The sequence below is a fragment of the Macrosteles quadrilineatus genome, unplaced genomic scaffold (genome assembly GCF_028750875.1).
Source record: "Macrosteles quadrilineatus isolate MER2022 unplaced genomic scaffold, UCM_ALF_1.0 Scaffold_9__3_contigs__length_116548681, whole genome shotgun sequence".
NCBI lineage: Eukaryota > Metazoa > Arthropoda > Insecta > Hemiptera > Cicadellidae > Macrosteles > Macrosteles quadrilineatus.
In genome coordinates, this window is record NW_026542602.1 from 9,204,768 (window position 1) to 9,220,229 (window position 15,462).

Below are 15,462 nucleotides of genomic sequence, written 5' to 3' on the forward strand. Positions count from 1 at the left end.
CGAATTTCCATTTGACTGATTGGATTTACACTGAAATAGTGAAATGTCTACTTAAAAATATAACATTTCCCGATTTAAATAGAATTAGTTTAGCAAGTACTTAGGTTTGCTGCATCAGGGAGGGTAAAACTGTTTTTTTTTTGTAAAATGTTAGTAGTTAGTAGGAAATAAAAACATTTTCCAAATTTGATCAAAATATGTTCATAAACAAGCAAACTACAACAGTTTACTTATTCTCCATAAGAATAACATGGGAATTTTAAATTTAAAATTTTTTTAAATTTTCTCCGTAACCATTAGGCGCATAATAACGCTTCAATATACTAAATTATTTGTTTTTTTAAGCTCTACAAAATGGTTTGGAAAGAAATTGCTAAATTTTATGTTTTTGGGGTCAAAAATGGGAAAAACCTATTTTTACCCCATAAAACCCCCCGTAAACCCCCGTTCCCATGGTCCGATCATGCTGGATCGCGAACTCGTTCGAATAAACGTAGGTTTACACGTTTGTACCAAATTTCATCAAAATCGGATCATTTTTGCTCGAGTTATCGTGCTAACGGACACATATATATATATATATATATAAATATATAAATATATCAATATATAAATATATAAATATATCAATATATAAATATATAAATATATCAATATATAAATATATCAATATATAAATATATATATATATATATATATGAATTTGAACGGATGGTGTTTTTGGCCTCTAGGGACCTCAAAACGAAAAAAAAAATCGGTCCCGCGTCCAGGACTTACCATGAGTACTACGGTAATAGCTTATTCCTCATATGGGAAATTCGCTAAAAGAAATAATAATAACAGTGTTGCCTAACAAGTGTTCTGTACTCCTTGTTTAAGTTTGAGTTTTAACAAGACATGTTTCCCCCAACTTTACACAAGTTTTAAGATTGCTACACAATGCACTAATACCCTTGTCACTTAAATGAAATTTTAGTGTAATGTCATGCTTAATTTCCCAATGAATGCTGATGAGGGGGATATTTTGAGTGAGGGGAAGGGGGGCAAGAAAGGCCAAGTCAGCAGCCTTAATGAAGGAGGGTCTCATGTTAATTGGGAAGTCTTGGCGTAATTTGGTTAGCAGGCCCCAAAACTGAGGAAGAAGCTAAAATTTTAGGTGAATAGCTTCGTTATCAATTAATGAGACTATTTTTGTAACAGAGAAGTATCAAGTATCTAAAAAATAGATTGAGTATTAATTGCAAACAAAGATTTCCCCAGATTATTATTGTTTTAAAATGTTCTTTAAATTATTCCAGGTGAAACACCACAGATACATTATGAAGGGATGTCAATCAATGGTGTTTAATCAATGGGTTAGGGAACATATAAATTTCGTCTGAAAACTAGTGGTGGCAAAAATATCAAAGGCTTTTAAAGAAAAACGTTCAAAAATAACACTCTTATATTTTCACGCTGAGGAATCAAATTTTACTTATCCAGACATTCAACGAGTGTCATATAAACATTTTTATAACAAAAATATGTTCAATTTTGGAAGCAAATATTAGTTTAAATTAGAACTATATAGGCTAATTAGTTGACAATTTCTGAAGATAAAAATAAGATTTTTTTACCAAACAGATAATTTAAAGACTTTCATTGAATCCACATTATTGAATCGATGAATGAGTTTGTTTTAGGTGAATAATTCACAAGTAAAGACTTTTTTATAATAAAAATCTTGAATATTTTCAACACTCTGTGTATTTTAAGGCACTTCATTAAAAGCAACTTGGAGGGATAAGCATGTTTATGTTACTTTGAAAGGGGGAGCTGCATTGTCTTGGTCTGATCTCTCAGAGTCATTATAACAGACAACCAAGATTTATTTAAGCTCATATTGGAGAAGACACTGTACCTGTACATGTGAAGTGGTAATCAGATATATCCACAAGTACTGTAGTTTGAATTCAAATAAACAAAAATACACAAACACAGTTATATTTTCCCTCTTTTAAGGCAGAGAATATTGATTTTGTTAAATAATTAATGTAGTAAGGGAGTGTAATATTCTTAAATATTTTGTTAGTAAATCATGTTGTCAACAAATTTTTATGGTTTGTAAACAATTGATGCTGTATACATTATTATTAAAGTATGCGTAGTTTCTTATTTTCAGTTTTTACAAATCACCAATGGTAAAAAACCGATTGTCAAAGACTGTATGTTTGGTTAGAATGGACATTTGACACAATTATTGTGTATTTTTTCCATTTTAATAAAAAAACATTAGATTTAAGAAGTAACCTGAAGAAATATTTGGACATATAGTAATTCATATCAGTACAAACAATATTAATTTTACTCATCCTCATAATCCAGATTTCTGATGTGGTGTTATAATTTCTGTTAAAAGAGTAAATTAAAATAAACCTTTTCGCTTATATATTTAATTATTAATTATTTAATTATTTTTAGACTATAAAAATCAAAATGTATATAAAGTTAAGAAATATTAGTCAGGCATATTAGTTATTTATATCTTGCTTCAGGTTATTTTAAAAGCGGTCACATCAGAAATAAGTACAAAGTAAAATACAAATTGTCACTAATTTATCTTCTTGCAGGTTTTTCCAGGAATTTGCAGATAAAGTTTGTGATCTTATGCTTATGAGGATTGCCACAAAGTTATAAGCTTTTTGGTTATAGCTCCCAAACTACAAAATTGTTTTCCAACTAACCAATAATCAAAGCAATTACCTATATCAAGTTATTAAATCGGTAAGGCTTCTCCTTGGTTTAACCACATCAAACTTCCTTTGCTGGGAGTTCCTGGAAAACATGAATTTATGAATATGGCTTCTTGGTTGGATCTAACCAAACGTTTGCATTTTAGATAACTTACAGTAACATGTAATATTTACAGGTTCAATAAACAAGCTACAAATGATTTTCATTGAAAATTATGATAATTTTTCTTTGGATTTTATAACAAAAATTTAGTAAAAAGAAATATTCTAACATTTTCATCTCTGTGTTATCCGACAATGAGAAAAAGTCTCGCGACTGCAATTTCCATTAAAAGTCCTTTCTCCTTCTGCATAGCTCTAATTAAAGAGTAATTTCAGGTTTTTAATTTTTGCAAAAAGAGGGGAAGGCTGGTGCTGTGGCACTCTTGCACAATTTATTATTTCCATTCCCCCAAAATCAGCCTCCATGACAAAGCACTTGACAATTCCCCTTCTCAGATTCAAAGCCACAAGTCTAATTGTATTATAATTGAACAATCTGAATACTGAAATCTGCCCTTGTTGTTAATTGAAAATGAATTTTCCTGACGAAGCTTTTCATTTGTGCCTTCTCCATGCAAAACCTCAATTCTCTTCTAACACCACATGGCAAACCACAATTAAACGATGGGTTTGAAAATTTATAGACAAAATCTCTTTGTCACACATACCACTGCTGGTTTTATGTTTTCTAGAGCCCCTTTTCTAGTTTTCTACTTCTACACTGAAAACCGTGCATCGTACAGAAAAAATGTGGGGTATAAAAAGAAAGATGATGAAATTCTCTACAATAAAAGTGTTATTAGTTTTTTCTGTATATGCATTAGTTTCCAAGATATTCTCAAAATAATATATTAAAAAATTTTCCCCTCTCCATATCCTTGCAATCTCTTCAATGACTGGACTAGTTTCCATTTGCCACATTGCAAATTCTTAATTAGCCTATTGTATATTTCAATCGCAATTCGAGCAATCATGAAACTGTTATTGTAAGTTAATACAATATTTTTGGATTACAATACAATAAGTTATAATAGAGGCAAACAGTTAAATTAGCAACAGAGAAGTAATATTTTTAAATATATCATAATAAACAAACAAACCTTACTTACTTGGATAAGATTGAGTTGAACGTAACAAGGAATAATGAAAACACAAGGATTAATTTCCATAAAAATTAATTATAATTCACATTATTTTTACTCATATATACAATATTAAATATAATACTAATTAACCGTGCCGTATAAAAAAGCCTAGCACAGTTGAAGCATTATCATTAAAACTAAAAATATTCTTTATCAAAACCGGACGATCGACACTCCAGTACAAGCTAGTAAACTTCTTATCCGAAGACAATTTGTAGCTGAATGGGTATTATAATATATAAGTAAAATGAGTATGTACTTGAGGAACCATTCTATTGTGGCAGTGAATCGAATCCAAAACGATACAATCTATGCAGCAACCAACATAGAGCCTGCTTACAAAAATATTTCTCTCAAACTGAGGAGCTACCTAAACAGTATGTGGCAATAATCAAACATAATAGGTTACAATCACATATTGTCCTAGTACAGCGCAACAGAGAAATTAGGTTTGAGCAACTTATCATAAGAAACAACATTTAATGGTTGGAGTATTTTGGTTGGTTCGACTTTATAGTTTCGCTCATTTGTTTACCATCTTTGTCAAAATATTATTATTCCGAGGATTCAAACCATAAAAATAAAGCTATCAAAGTGTCAAATATCCACACCACACAAATATGACAATGAGTAAGCATTTGTCAGGAAAAGATACAATTAGAGGGTAAGATAGAGAGCAAAGAAGATAGAGAGATTCAGTTCTATTGTTATAAATATGCACATTCTTTTATTGCCAGCACCATCAGAACATCTTAGGAGAATCAGAATCACAATGCTTACTTCTGTACCTGAGTTTTAAACGTAAAAAAAATACTATCTAGGATCCAGAATGGCGTGTTAACTACTTCAGAAAATAATCTACTTCACTGAACCATTCTGATGTGAAAAAAACCTAACGGTACAGAAGTGAACTACCACCAGAGTTAACATGTTAAGTATTAGACTACTCGTTGGAAAATTAGGAGAGAGCTAAACCTTCGGTTTCTTTTACAGATTGATAATCTGAGGTGAAACATTATGTATGAGAATTTAGACATTTGACATTATATAAAATCTTCATTGGTTTTCAAACTATACAAATGAAACAGTAACGTCCTATAGCAATGATATTTGTTCTTGCTAGATTCATAGGAAATTATTAGATGAAGATATATACAGCAAAAAATTTTTAATTAACTGACTCAAATGAGCATTTCTTTGTGAGTACACTGGGATCGTTTCAAACGCACACTATTTTAGCAAAGCTCGTTAATAATACTAATCCCCTTCAAAAATAAAAAGCATGAAAAGACTAAAATATTCGTTTAACTCGATAGTAATTTACTTCTCTGCGTTTGCTTTGCAAGTCAAGTTGTTTGATTTATATACAGTAAATCTGAATGAATTGTTATGGAATTTATTTACGACATAAATGTTTCTGAATTACGTTTTCAACAGGCTAAAACACTCCTTAAGTTGTTACATAATAAGTTGGTAACATTTGAACCCTGATACCTCCAGGTCAGAAGTCAGCTGTGTTCTTAAAGCTAAACCAGACGCACCCCTTTATAATATGCAGCTTTACAATGATTCCACCACATAATTTTTAAGTACAACGGAAAAATCTGTCAAAGAAGGGAAAAATACTAATGAAAAGACTTTGGATTACGTTATGTTATTAAGACCAATTTTTGTACACTTTTAAGCAACTTGCAAAGGAAACACTGAGAATCCAGCTAATCTAACCCCAAACAAATCTAATTTACACAGAGTTATTTATACCGTATCACAGACCCAAAGAAAATATTTATCTTGCCAAGATCAGCTTTAAGGGGCGTATTAAAAATGAATACATTTCAAAAGATATTTTTACATTATTTTTACAGTAATTAACACTGATTTCTGACGTGTTTTTATATTTGAGCCCTAGTTTGAAAATGTAAAATCATCTAATTTGTAAATCAAACTGTACACGAAACAGAAAAATATTCAAAATCAAGTTACTAAAAAAACAGACAAACACAGGGATACACAAATACATAAAACTTACACTAAAACGTTTACAGTCTTGCAAAGTAATAAATAATGAGTTAAAACTAGACAAATCCTACAATTAGTGTCCCAGAGTTTTTGTAAATATTTAACTCATCGGGTCACATTGAAAGAGTCTAAAAATGAGTATGAAAATATTATACACAACTAACCTAAAGAAAATAATGCTAGGAATAAAAACCATAGAGCACCCTAGTCTACAATAAACGCTAACACTTTGATAAAAACTAGAGCTCAAACTGAAATGACCTAAATACACATGGCAACCTAGACGAGTGGACTTCTGTAGATCTCGTTGGGATGTGTGTTCTGGTTGCTGTCATTCTGGCGAGTACTGCATTGCTGTAAAAAACAGTAAACAACATTCAGTCAAAACTTATGTTATCAAAGCAGACATTAAAGACACTTACATTCAAGAACACATTACATTAAAAAAGCTAAACATAAGTAACCTGTATTTGTCATAGATCAAACAGTCTATTTGAACAGTTTTGTATTCTATAAAACTCAGTCTATAGAATATACCATATTAGTACTATAACTAAAAGCCTGGCAGGGCAGAACATTTCCAATATAGAATATTCTCTTAACTTAAGTAATCTATCCTTCAATTTGAGATATGTGGACCTATAGTTTAAGTTGGTCAATAATTACAGAATTGAGGCGTAAATTCATGGCTAAAAGTCGTTGGTAATTGGTAACATTTGAACCCTGATACCTCCAGGTCAGAAGTCAGCTGTGTTCTTAAAGCTAAACCAGACGCACCCCTTTATAATATGCAGCTTTACAATGATTCCACCACATAATTTTTAAGTACAACGGAAAAATCTGTCAAAGAAGGGAAAAATACTAATGAACAGTCAGCCAAATTCTCAAAAGAAAGCATTCTATTTAAATCCCCCCAATAAAGAAGCATTCATGGTTGCTAAGAATCTTTATGATATAACCATATTGTCATACCCAAAAAATTAAAGTACAAAAAAGTTTTCAAAATTGACAACCAACCTTACCACTCTTGTACCATCCTTTTGCTTTACCTAACAACGTCTAGAAATTAATTGTCAAATTCACTCACCGCCTGTTTGCGCTCCCAAGTCTTCATGGCGTACTTGTACTTCTCAAACTCGTGACACCAGTCAGAGTATATCTTGTGATAGTCGTGTGACTTGCCAGGAGGGGAACAGCGATGAGTGTCAACGGTGATGTTGTAGGAACACAACAGAGAGCCACCGAGCCAGCAGTCGTAGCGACCGGAGTCTGCCTCGTTGACTGTCACAATCACCAGGCCACGCTCACACGTCTCGATGTACTTGTCACCTCTGTCACAACAAGTTTAGCCATACAGTTAAAGAACTTAAAGAAGGCCAATGGCTGCTTGGAAACAATAGGGAACTAGGAGTAACACGAGTTTGTTAATTTTGTCACAGTAAAACTAATCTGGGAATTATGAGGGAAAAAATAAAAGGAATAAAAGAAAATTGATCCAGATGCTATTGCTTCAGTGATAGCTGAGGGGAGAAGTATGTTAATCGGCATAGATGAAGTGCCTGGTCAGGATGAAGGATAGAACCCATGAATGGAGCTAGGAATTAGTTCAGAGAAGCAACATGGTAAAGAAACCAGGGGTGGCTTTGTCACATAATTTATGGGAACATGTGCCAGTTTATCTGGTACATTGTACTGGTGAGAAGTCATTATACTATGTCATTTTATCAGTAGGCTACGTAATTCCAATACCATTACAGGAAAAACTATTTACTGGTTCGGCAAAACCACTCATATTTTTCAATGGCATACAATGGTTGAACCATCATCATGTAAAGTCTAGATGAGTTTACTTTAGATTATAAGGTCGGATAAGAGATTTGGTTAGTTGGTTGGTTGTAAAATCAGTCCTAAAATACTGATTTCTTTACATGCCAACTTTTTAACCAAGCTTTTAACTCAAAGGAGAATTTATTTTAAATTACACCATCTTTTTAATTCACGTCAACTATTATAGTATATCAAAATAGGGGGTAAAAAGAATTTTACTGTGGCACACTCTGTGAAAGCGTGTGAAACTACTAGAATAAAAAGGGTACAGCAGGTTCATTATTAAAACCCCAATCTGAAAACTGAAAATATAAAATACATTTCTGACCTGTAGATGATCTGGTATCTGCCCTTCTCCTTGCTGTAGTGGTACCAGGTGACAGTCTGAGAGCTGAGGACTTGTGGCATCTTGACAAAGCAGCTGAGATGTACACTCTGACCCCACGTCACAGACAACTTCTTCTTGATCACTGAACTCTCACACACACTAGCAGTGCTGTTTGTAACATCTTGCAGCAGCCTGGACAGTACGCATTGTGTTAGCGGGTATTGTATTTGTATATACCTATATATGTAATTTAATGTCTGAAATGTGACATTGATGCATAACAATACTGTTACAGATACATAATGTGGTAAATACATGGTGAAAATAAAAAAAAAACCTTGGAAAATTTTAGGGGTCCTGCAGGTTTCTAAAATTTAAGGGTCGGTTTGGGCAACCAATTGTGATCAGATCAGGTCAGAATTAATTTTTGGACTAAACTTGGGTTGAGTAATTTACATTATATAGTCTGCCCGTTTGACTATGATACCCAGCGGATTAGGAACCTTCTCGGAACTCGACTCACCCTTCAGAGACACTCGCAAGGCTGGCCGTTGATAAAAAGTTTACCTACCTACTATCACAGTCACACAGATCTGTAACTTTTTTTTAATTTTAAGTTACAATAGATTGTTCTTTGTATAGTTGAGTTCTACATGAAATTCCAAAAATAATGAGTCCAAACATGACGGGATACTTAACATCTACGATCTGAAAGTCAGACAAATCTGGTGACGATACAGAGTAATTGTACCTACTTCTTTCAGATCGTAGATATTAAGTATCCACATCGTGTTCGGGCTCATTATTTTTGGAATTTCATGTAGAACTCAAATTTATAAAGAACTTTTAACTTAAAACAAAAAAAAGTTACAGATCTGTGGGACTGTGACAGTGGGTGAGTCACTGTTTGTCTCCGGCCACCTTAAGACGAGCGGGTCGAGAGGGTGAGTTGGTTCCGAGAAGGTCCCTAATCCGCTGGGTATCATAGCCAAACGGACGGACTATAGAAGTTTACACAAGATTTTATCATTTCACCTGGATTTGAGAAAGTGTATATGAAGATTGCACAGTTCAAAATTCATGATTCCACCGTAATTTCAGAGGATGCTCACGATTACGTCACAATCGCAGGAGATGATAACACATTCATCGACCAAAAGAAGACATTCACGATTTTACGGCAATTGAGGTATATATTATATAATATTTTGTAAACAAAGTGTTGTATAAAGATTTTTTTCTGGTTAATACTTTCCAGCAACCCTATTTTGGTATGAGAACAAAACATTATGATATTTGGTCCGACCAAACCTGATGAAAAAGTCAATAAAAAATTCTTGCCCACAGAACTCTAGAAAATATATGTGGTAAGGCTTTTGTAATAGATCATACCCAGTCATGTATGGTCTACAGGTATTGCTGTCCTTGTCCCAGCCACAGTAAGGGTCGTGTACACAGCGTAGACAGTTGTCATATCTGCGATTACACATGACCAGGTCTATCTGACGGATACGTTCATCCGACGCTACAATCAGCGACTTGGGCTGTGGACAGAGTAAAAACAGTCAGCAAAGAAATAAACAGTTATAATATAGTCTAAAAATTAGCAGACAGCACCTTTTACTTTTACCCACAGATCTTTAGTACTTAATGTTATATTTTGTCTCAAGGGCTCTTTTTGGGTCAAGGTCAAATTTAAGAACGTAGTCGAAGCGAAGATTGGAAAATGAGCAACCATATTTTTCATCATACTGCAGCATTCTTCAGGTTAAATAATTCACAAAGCGTAAATTTTGTAGGTTTTACTTCTATAATTTAGCACCGAAAATTTGATTCATCTTTCTTTGATATTATATACAAACAGTTGTTACTGATAGATGCAATGTGTAATAAATTCATCAACACAATCCTATTTGCATATTGTATTATTGAAATTCTGCATTTCACTGTCTAAATGTTGAAGGATACAAGGATAAAGGGACCACTTTGGCTACAAAATTATTTGGTGGGTTATAAAATTAATGTATAAATTTGGGATAATATAATAGTAAGTCCACCAGTTTCAACTGACCGTCCTAGATATCTCCATGGCTCTGATTGGTTCGTTGGGAGTCACATCGAACACATCCAACAACACTGACGAGGCTTCTCCTTCATCGTCGTACCACTGGACGATCTTGTAGACTCTGCCTTGGTCTGTAACAAATTAGTTTGATTAACATAAGTTGTACAGAAAAGTGTACACATACGGTATTTCAAAATGAGAAACACCCAAACCCCAGAGTAATAGAATTAGTGAGTTTTGACACTGCTTATAATCAATGAATACAGACCCTTAAAGAGGCTAAATGCGTATGGAGAATAGTCAGACTCAAATTTTGTCGTTGAAATGAGCTTCACGCGGCTGCCGTTAGGTTCGCTCGCCGGGCTACTCTTATCTCTATCTCTCCCTAAGCCAATTCTTTGTCTCACTCAGTCAGCTGACTTGGTTGTGCTAGATCTCGCGATAGACTACCTAACCTAGCGGCCATGCTAAGCTCGAGCTTGTTGCAGTTGGCAAGAGTAAAAAATTTTTATTCCAGGGTTGTTTTATACATTTTTGTGTAATTGACTTTTTTTTGTTACCTACTTAAACGATCAAACTAGTTTTACAATTAATAAATCAATAATATTTTGTAAAAAGCTAAAGAAGCCTTCTCGCACCTATAGTCAAACCAAAATATGAACTGATAAAAATATTCTGGCTATTCACAAGTGTGAAATGAAAATTAAGCGTAACAATAAAAAAACATTTTAACTGGGGTATTTTTCACAAATTTACAATCTGAGCCACCAATTTTTGTAGCATTGATATTTTTGAGCATAATATTTGTTTAAACTGCCAAAGCCTTTACCTCTAACCCAAACATGATCCACCAATACTGTGTTTCCACAACTACGAACGCTACATTTATCGACATAATGCATCAACTGTAATTGTAAACACATTTCAACTGGGATATTTGACAAAACCAAGCCAATGCACATTTCATGCCCCTCCCCCTTAGTGTGTTGACAAGGGCAGCCATGTCCAATGTTTGGTTAAGACAACATTATCTCAGCACTGTTTAGAGTCCTTGTACCAACCCAATATTGACACCCGTGGAAATGATGGATTGGAGTTGGAGATTGCACTACTGTTTATTTATAATACACGAACACAGCGTGAATAAAGCACAACATTTATCTGACAGCTTTTAACCTTTGAGAAAACTTAGCTATGAATAAATAGATATTTTATGCACATGAAATAAAAGAAATCAGGTATAGTGAATTTAAAAATATTAAATTCAAATCCCATTGTTAAACTATATGATGAGATGCAGCAGGAGTAACTATGCTATTTTATGGGTCAAATAAAGAAATTGAAATTACAATAACTTTTGAACCATTGTTGTTACAGCATTGAGGGTTGTACCATATTGTTTAAAGTCAAAAGTACCATACATACTACATTGTCATTAAAATTGTTTATAAACACAATTTTCCCATAACAGTATTTTATGAATTTTTATGGGTAAACTTTACGTTAAAAACTAAATTTTAAAAACTCCTGGAGATACCAAGGATTAGTAGCCACATACCAATTATCATCAAAATCGGGCTACAGGTGTAGTCCGTAGCTTTGTACATATCCTAACACATGCAGACATCACTTCAAAAACTCTTTTTATGGGTTGAGAGGGATCCAAAACAACATTACCACCCAAAACACAAACTAAAAAATGTTGACAAAATTAATACTTCCTCCATACACTATGTAAGTGATAGGAAGAGAATGTAAAAAAATACAAACAAATTGGGACAAGCATAATAGTGATGTTTTGTCCTACTAGAGGACATACGAGTATTTCTGTTTTTATGTTGATAAGGATAGGTTTTTGTGTATACTGATAACAACTAATGGATAAAGCGATCATTTAATTTCCAACGAGGTACTATTTAAAAAAAAAGATTTGTTAATAAGAATATTGGAGGTAAATGTAACTTTAAGTTCAAAACACGAGTAATAATTTATTGCTGGATACAGTCCATTCTACAGTTTCAGAAAATTCTCTTCAATCTACTCTCTAAAAAGTCCTAAATAAGAATGAAATTACAAGTGTTACATTTTGTCACCTCTACTGTATACCTGTAAGCTCCTAAACTAATTTTCAGTTAAGCTGGACGATTGAACTATTGGAACTCTAGTCCCTTAAAAAACAAGCAAGGTATATTTCAAATTACAAAATACGCTGAAGACTTACTGGTGCCGGCGTAGTAGACCGTGTACTCCATCTGGTCTCCGAACACGTCGTACTTGAGTTTGTCTACAACCAGATGAGTGAACAGTAGATCTCTCTTGTAGAACACTGGCTTGTCGTCCTTATGTGCAACGGCTGAGTCCATCAGCGGATGGGAGCGGATGAAGTTGAGAACAGTGTCTGCAACAGGGTACAACCACATGTGATGTGAACTGGGCGGCTCAAAGTATGGTGATAAAAAGGTTGGATACGTTTGTAAAGTTGTAAAAAAAAAGAAAAATGTCTGATAGGTATTACTTCTAAAACATCAATATTTTATAGTTTGCTAGTTAAAAGCCCTTTAACACAAGCTGAATAACAAACTAGTTTGTTGCAGCATTTGTGACTAGTAGTACTATAGCTCGGCCGCTTAGAAAACGACCTGTGCGCTAATGCTAAACCAATGCTGGAAGAGGTCGTTTTCTAAGCGGCCAAACTATAGTACTTGAGACTATAAACCAGATGGTAATTACTTTTGTGCTAGTGTCGATGACTAAATTACTATTTAAAGCCTTATAGCGCAAATTTTTCATCAATCACGAAAATACACACAATTCACACGATTCATTGTAATTTGTGTAGGATTCTGAATCTGGAATTATTATTGACATACATTCCTCAAAGTATGACTAAGTTGTAATCATTCAATATGCAGAAAGTATTCATTAATATAATTTGTATCTATTATTAATTTTTGTTTTCAGTATTTCTTTCACTTTACTCTTCCAAAGATTAGTTTTCAGCAACCCAGAGGGTAGTAATCTTGTCATATTTTAGAGTTATTTGATTTTCATACATCAGATCTACAGAACATGATTATTCTCATTAGCGTTCATTTCCCGTGGCGAAGCATGGGTATGGCGGCTAGTTACTGACATAAAATTGTTAGCTACAACAAACAATATAGTTAATGGCTATAACTTTTTATAATTAATGGAAAAACCCTTACAATATGAACTGTGGTAAAATAACCTACTTTATTCATCTACTAACTTTAAAATTATTCATAAAGTGGATTTTTAGAGAATGAATTAACTTAAGGAAAAAAGTAGGTGTTCATTGAACCTAAAATTAGAACAATTTATTCCCACTTGTGAGGGGCTGAGAGGGTCCAAATCACTGGTTTTAATGATCCTTGAAATTTCTATTGTTGGAGCTCAAATCGTTCCTTAATCTTACAGTTCATCAGATTCTCCTTTCTAGAGGTAAAATCCTCACACATTTTTGTTCTAATACTTCTAATTGGTATAGATTATTTAGAAGTAATGAAATACTTTTACAGTTGTAAAAAATTCTCATAGTTTATAGTTTATAGAAAAAGTGGAACTTAAAAAATCAAAAAGCAGTCAGTATTGATACACTTAGCTATCATTAAATCCATGTTTACATTTTCTATCTTCATTTCTGCTACAGGGATAAGGGAAATAGGGAGGTAATATTTTTATTAGATACGCAAGAGAACATGAGGTTGAATAATCCTAAAAGCCAATTTTGAATAAAATAATATTATTTTTTTTATACAAAGTTAAAAAATGGAAATAACAACTCAAGGTATGACTATCGAAGGTCCGTTACACCCACAAACCAAATTTTATAATCTACTAGTGTAAACCAAACTGTCCTTGATCTAGACTAAATAGTAGGACTCAGCAATAAATAGTAGGAAATAGCAAATCAGTTTAGTCAGTAACAAAGCTACACAAAAGGCATCTCACTTTATTCTACCTATTTCACCTTTGTCTATTCAACCTGATGTGTGAAACTTAATCCAATTTAATCTACTACGTCTAATCTAACTTATGTATAGACATCGTAGAGGAAGACATGTCCACATACCAGGCAGAGTCTCGGTATCATTGACACACTCGCCAGGTCTAGGCTCAGGCACTCTGTTGCTCAGGACTGGCAGCCAGGCTGAGCTGCTTGTAGCCTGCTCCTTGAACTTGCCCTTGAACACACGGTGGATGTCGTCCAGAGAGAAGGAGCAGATGGCAGACCCCATCAGACCTGTCGTGGAGGTGGTGAAGACTGCGTAGAACTTGGTGTCATCTCCCGGCACCTTGTAGATGCTCTCTACAACAGTGGGGAGTTGTGTGATGATTTAAGGAAGAAAAGCAAACAGATTACACCATAGCTCTGAAAATTGAGTGTAGTAAGAAATCACCTATACTGACACACTTTTCCTCGTCCGAGATATTCCTACTCTTATGATATGCAAACTAAGCATTAACTAAGACTAACTTTTGCATAACTGCAAAGGAAATATACTCGTAAACGTATAAACAAAATATAGTTTTAAAATCATCCTATTGATCTAATTAAGGATCTTTTATACACAAATGTCCTCCCTATCTAAGATGCCATTTTGTTTTCTAAATAATGTATGAATGAAGTAAAATTTATCTAATTAAATAGGTGGAGTTAAAATTTCGGGGTATACATAAAAGATTATTAAAATTTTATAATTTAAGCCTGTTACTTTTCAAAGTACAATGATGTTTGTTAGATAGACCCCCTATTGTCTTTAGTTCACCCTATAAGTATAAATTACACAGGGTGTCCCATTGGCGAAACTTATCTATTTGTATCTACTTATCAATATTAATTTTAAGTCACAAAATCCATTCAGATGAAAAAACTGAGTAGCAATGATGAGTAAATCTTAACTTTAACATGCACCTAACACAGGTAGAACAAAAGTAACAGTATGGTTACTGTACTAATCTTTAGTAGACCCTGTATGTATAGGCTTTTGGTAAAGGGATATCTCCAATAAAGATACAGTTCTCCTTGTCTATCCCTTGTGTTTTCAAAATAGGTATACATACAGCTTATGGGTTCTAAACTGCTTGGGCTCAGCATCACCACACGAAGACAATTGGTGGGATTTAAACCCTGAGCCGCAAGACAGCGATGCCCAGAGGACATCCTGTGCTCTAACCCCTTAACTAATAGACCAAATGAAGTAAAATGATCAGTGATGAATCAGGTATGAGTAAACAGGGAAACTTAGTGAGCCTGTAATGGTATTAAAGCAATGGGATATG

At 33.6% G+C, this 15,462-nt stretch overlaps 1 protein-coding gene across 1 annotated transcript in view; it reads right to left on the reverse strand.

Annotated features, from left to right (window-relative positions):
* Window positions 1-3,932: 3,932 nt before the first annotated feature.
* Window positions 3,933-15,462, reverse strand: part of LOC129004145 (semaphorin-2A-like) — a 334,913-nt gene continuing 323,383 nt past the window's right edge. The window contains exons 8-14 of the mRNA XM_054432584.1: window positions 14,252-14,488; window positions 12,380-12,556; window positions 10,165-10,289; window positions 9,486-9,637; window positions 8,094-8,285; window positions 7,026-7,269; window positions 3,933-6,292 (exon numbers count right to left, since the gene is read on the reverse strand). Coding sequence (XP_054288559.1) covers window positions 6,218-6,292; window positions 7,026-7,269; window positions 8,094-8,285; window positions 9,486-9,637; window positions 10,165-10,289; window positions 12,380-12,556; window positions 14,252-14,488 — 1,202 coding nt within the window. The 3' untranslated portion in view covers window positions 3,933-6,217. The remainder of the gene's footprint in view (window positions 6,293-7,025; window positions 7,270-8,093; window positions 8,286-9,485; window positions 9,638-10,164; window positions 10,290-12,379; window positions 12,557-14,251; window positions 14,489-15,462) is intronic.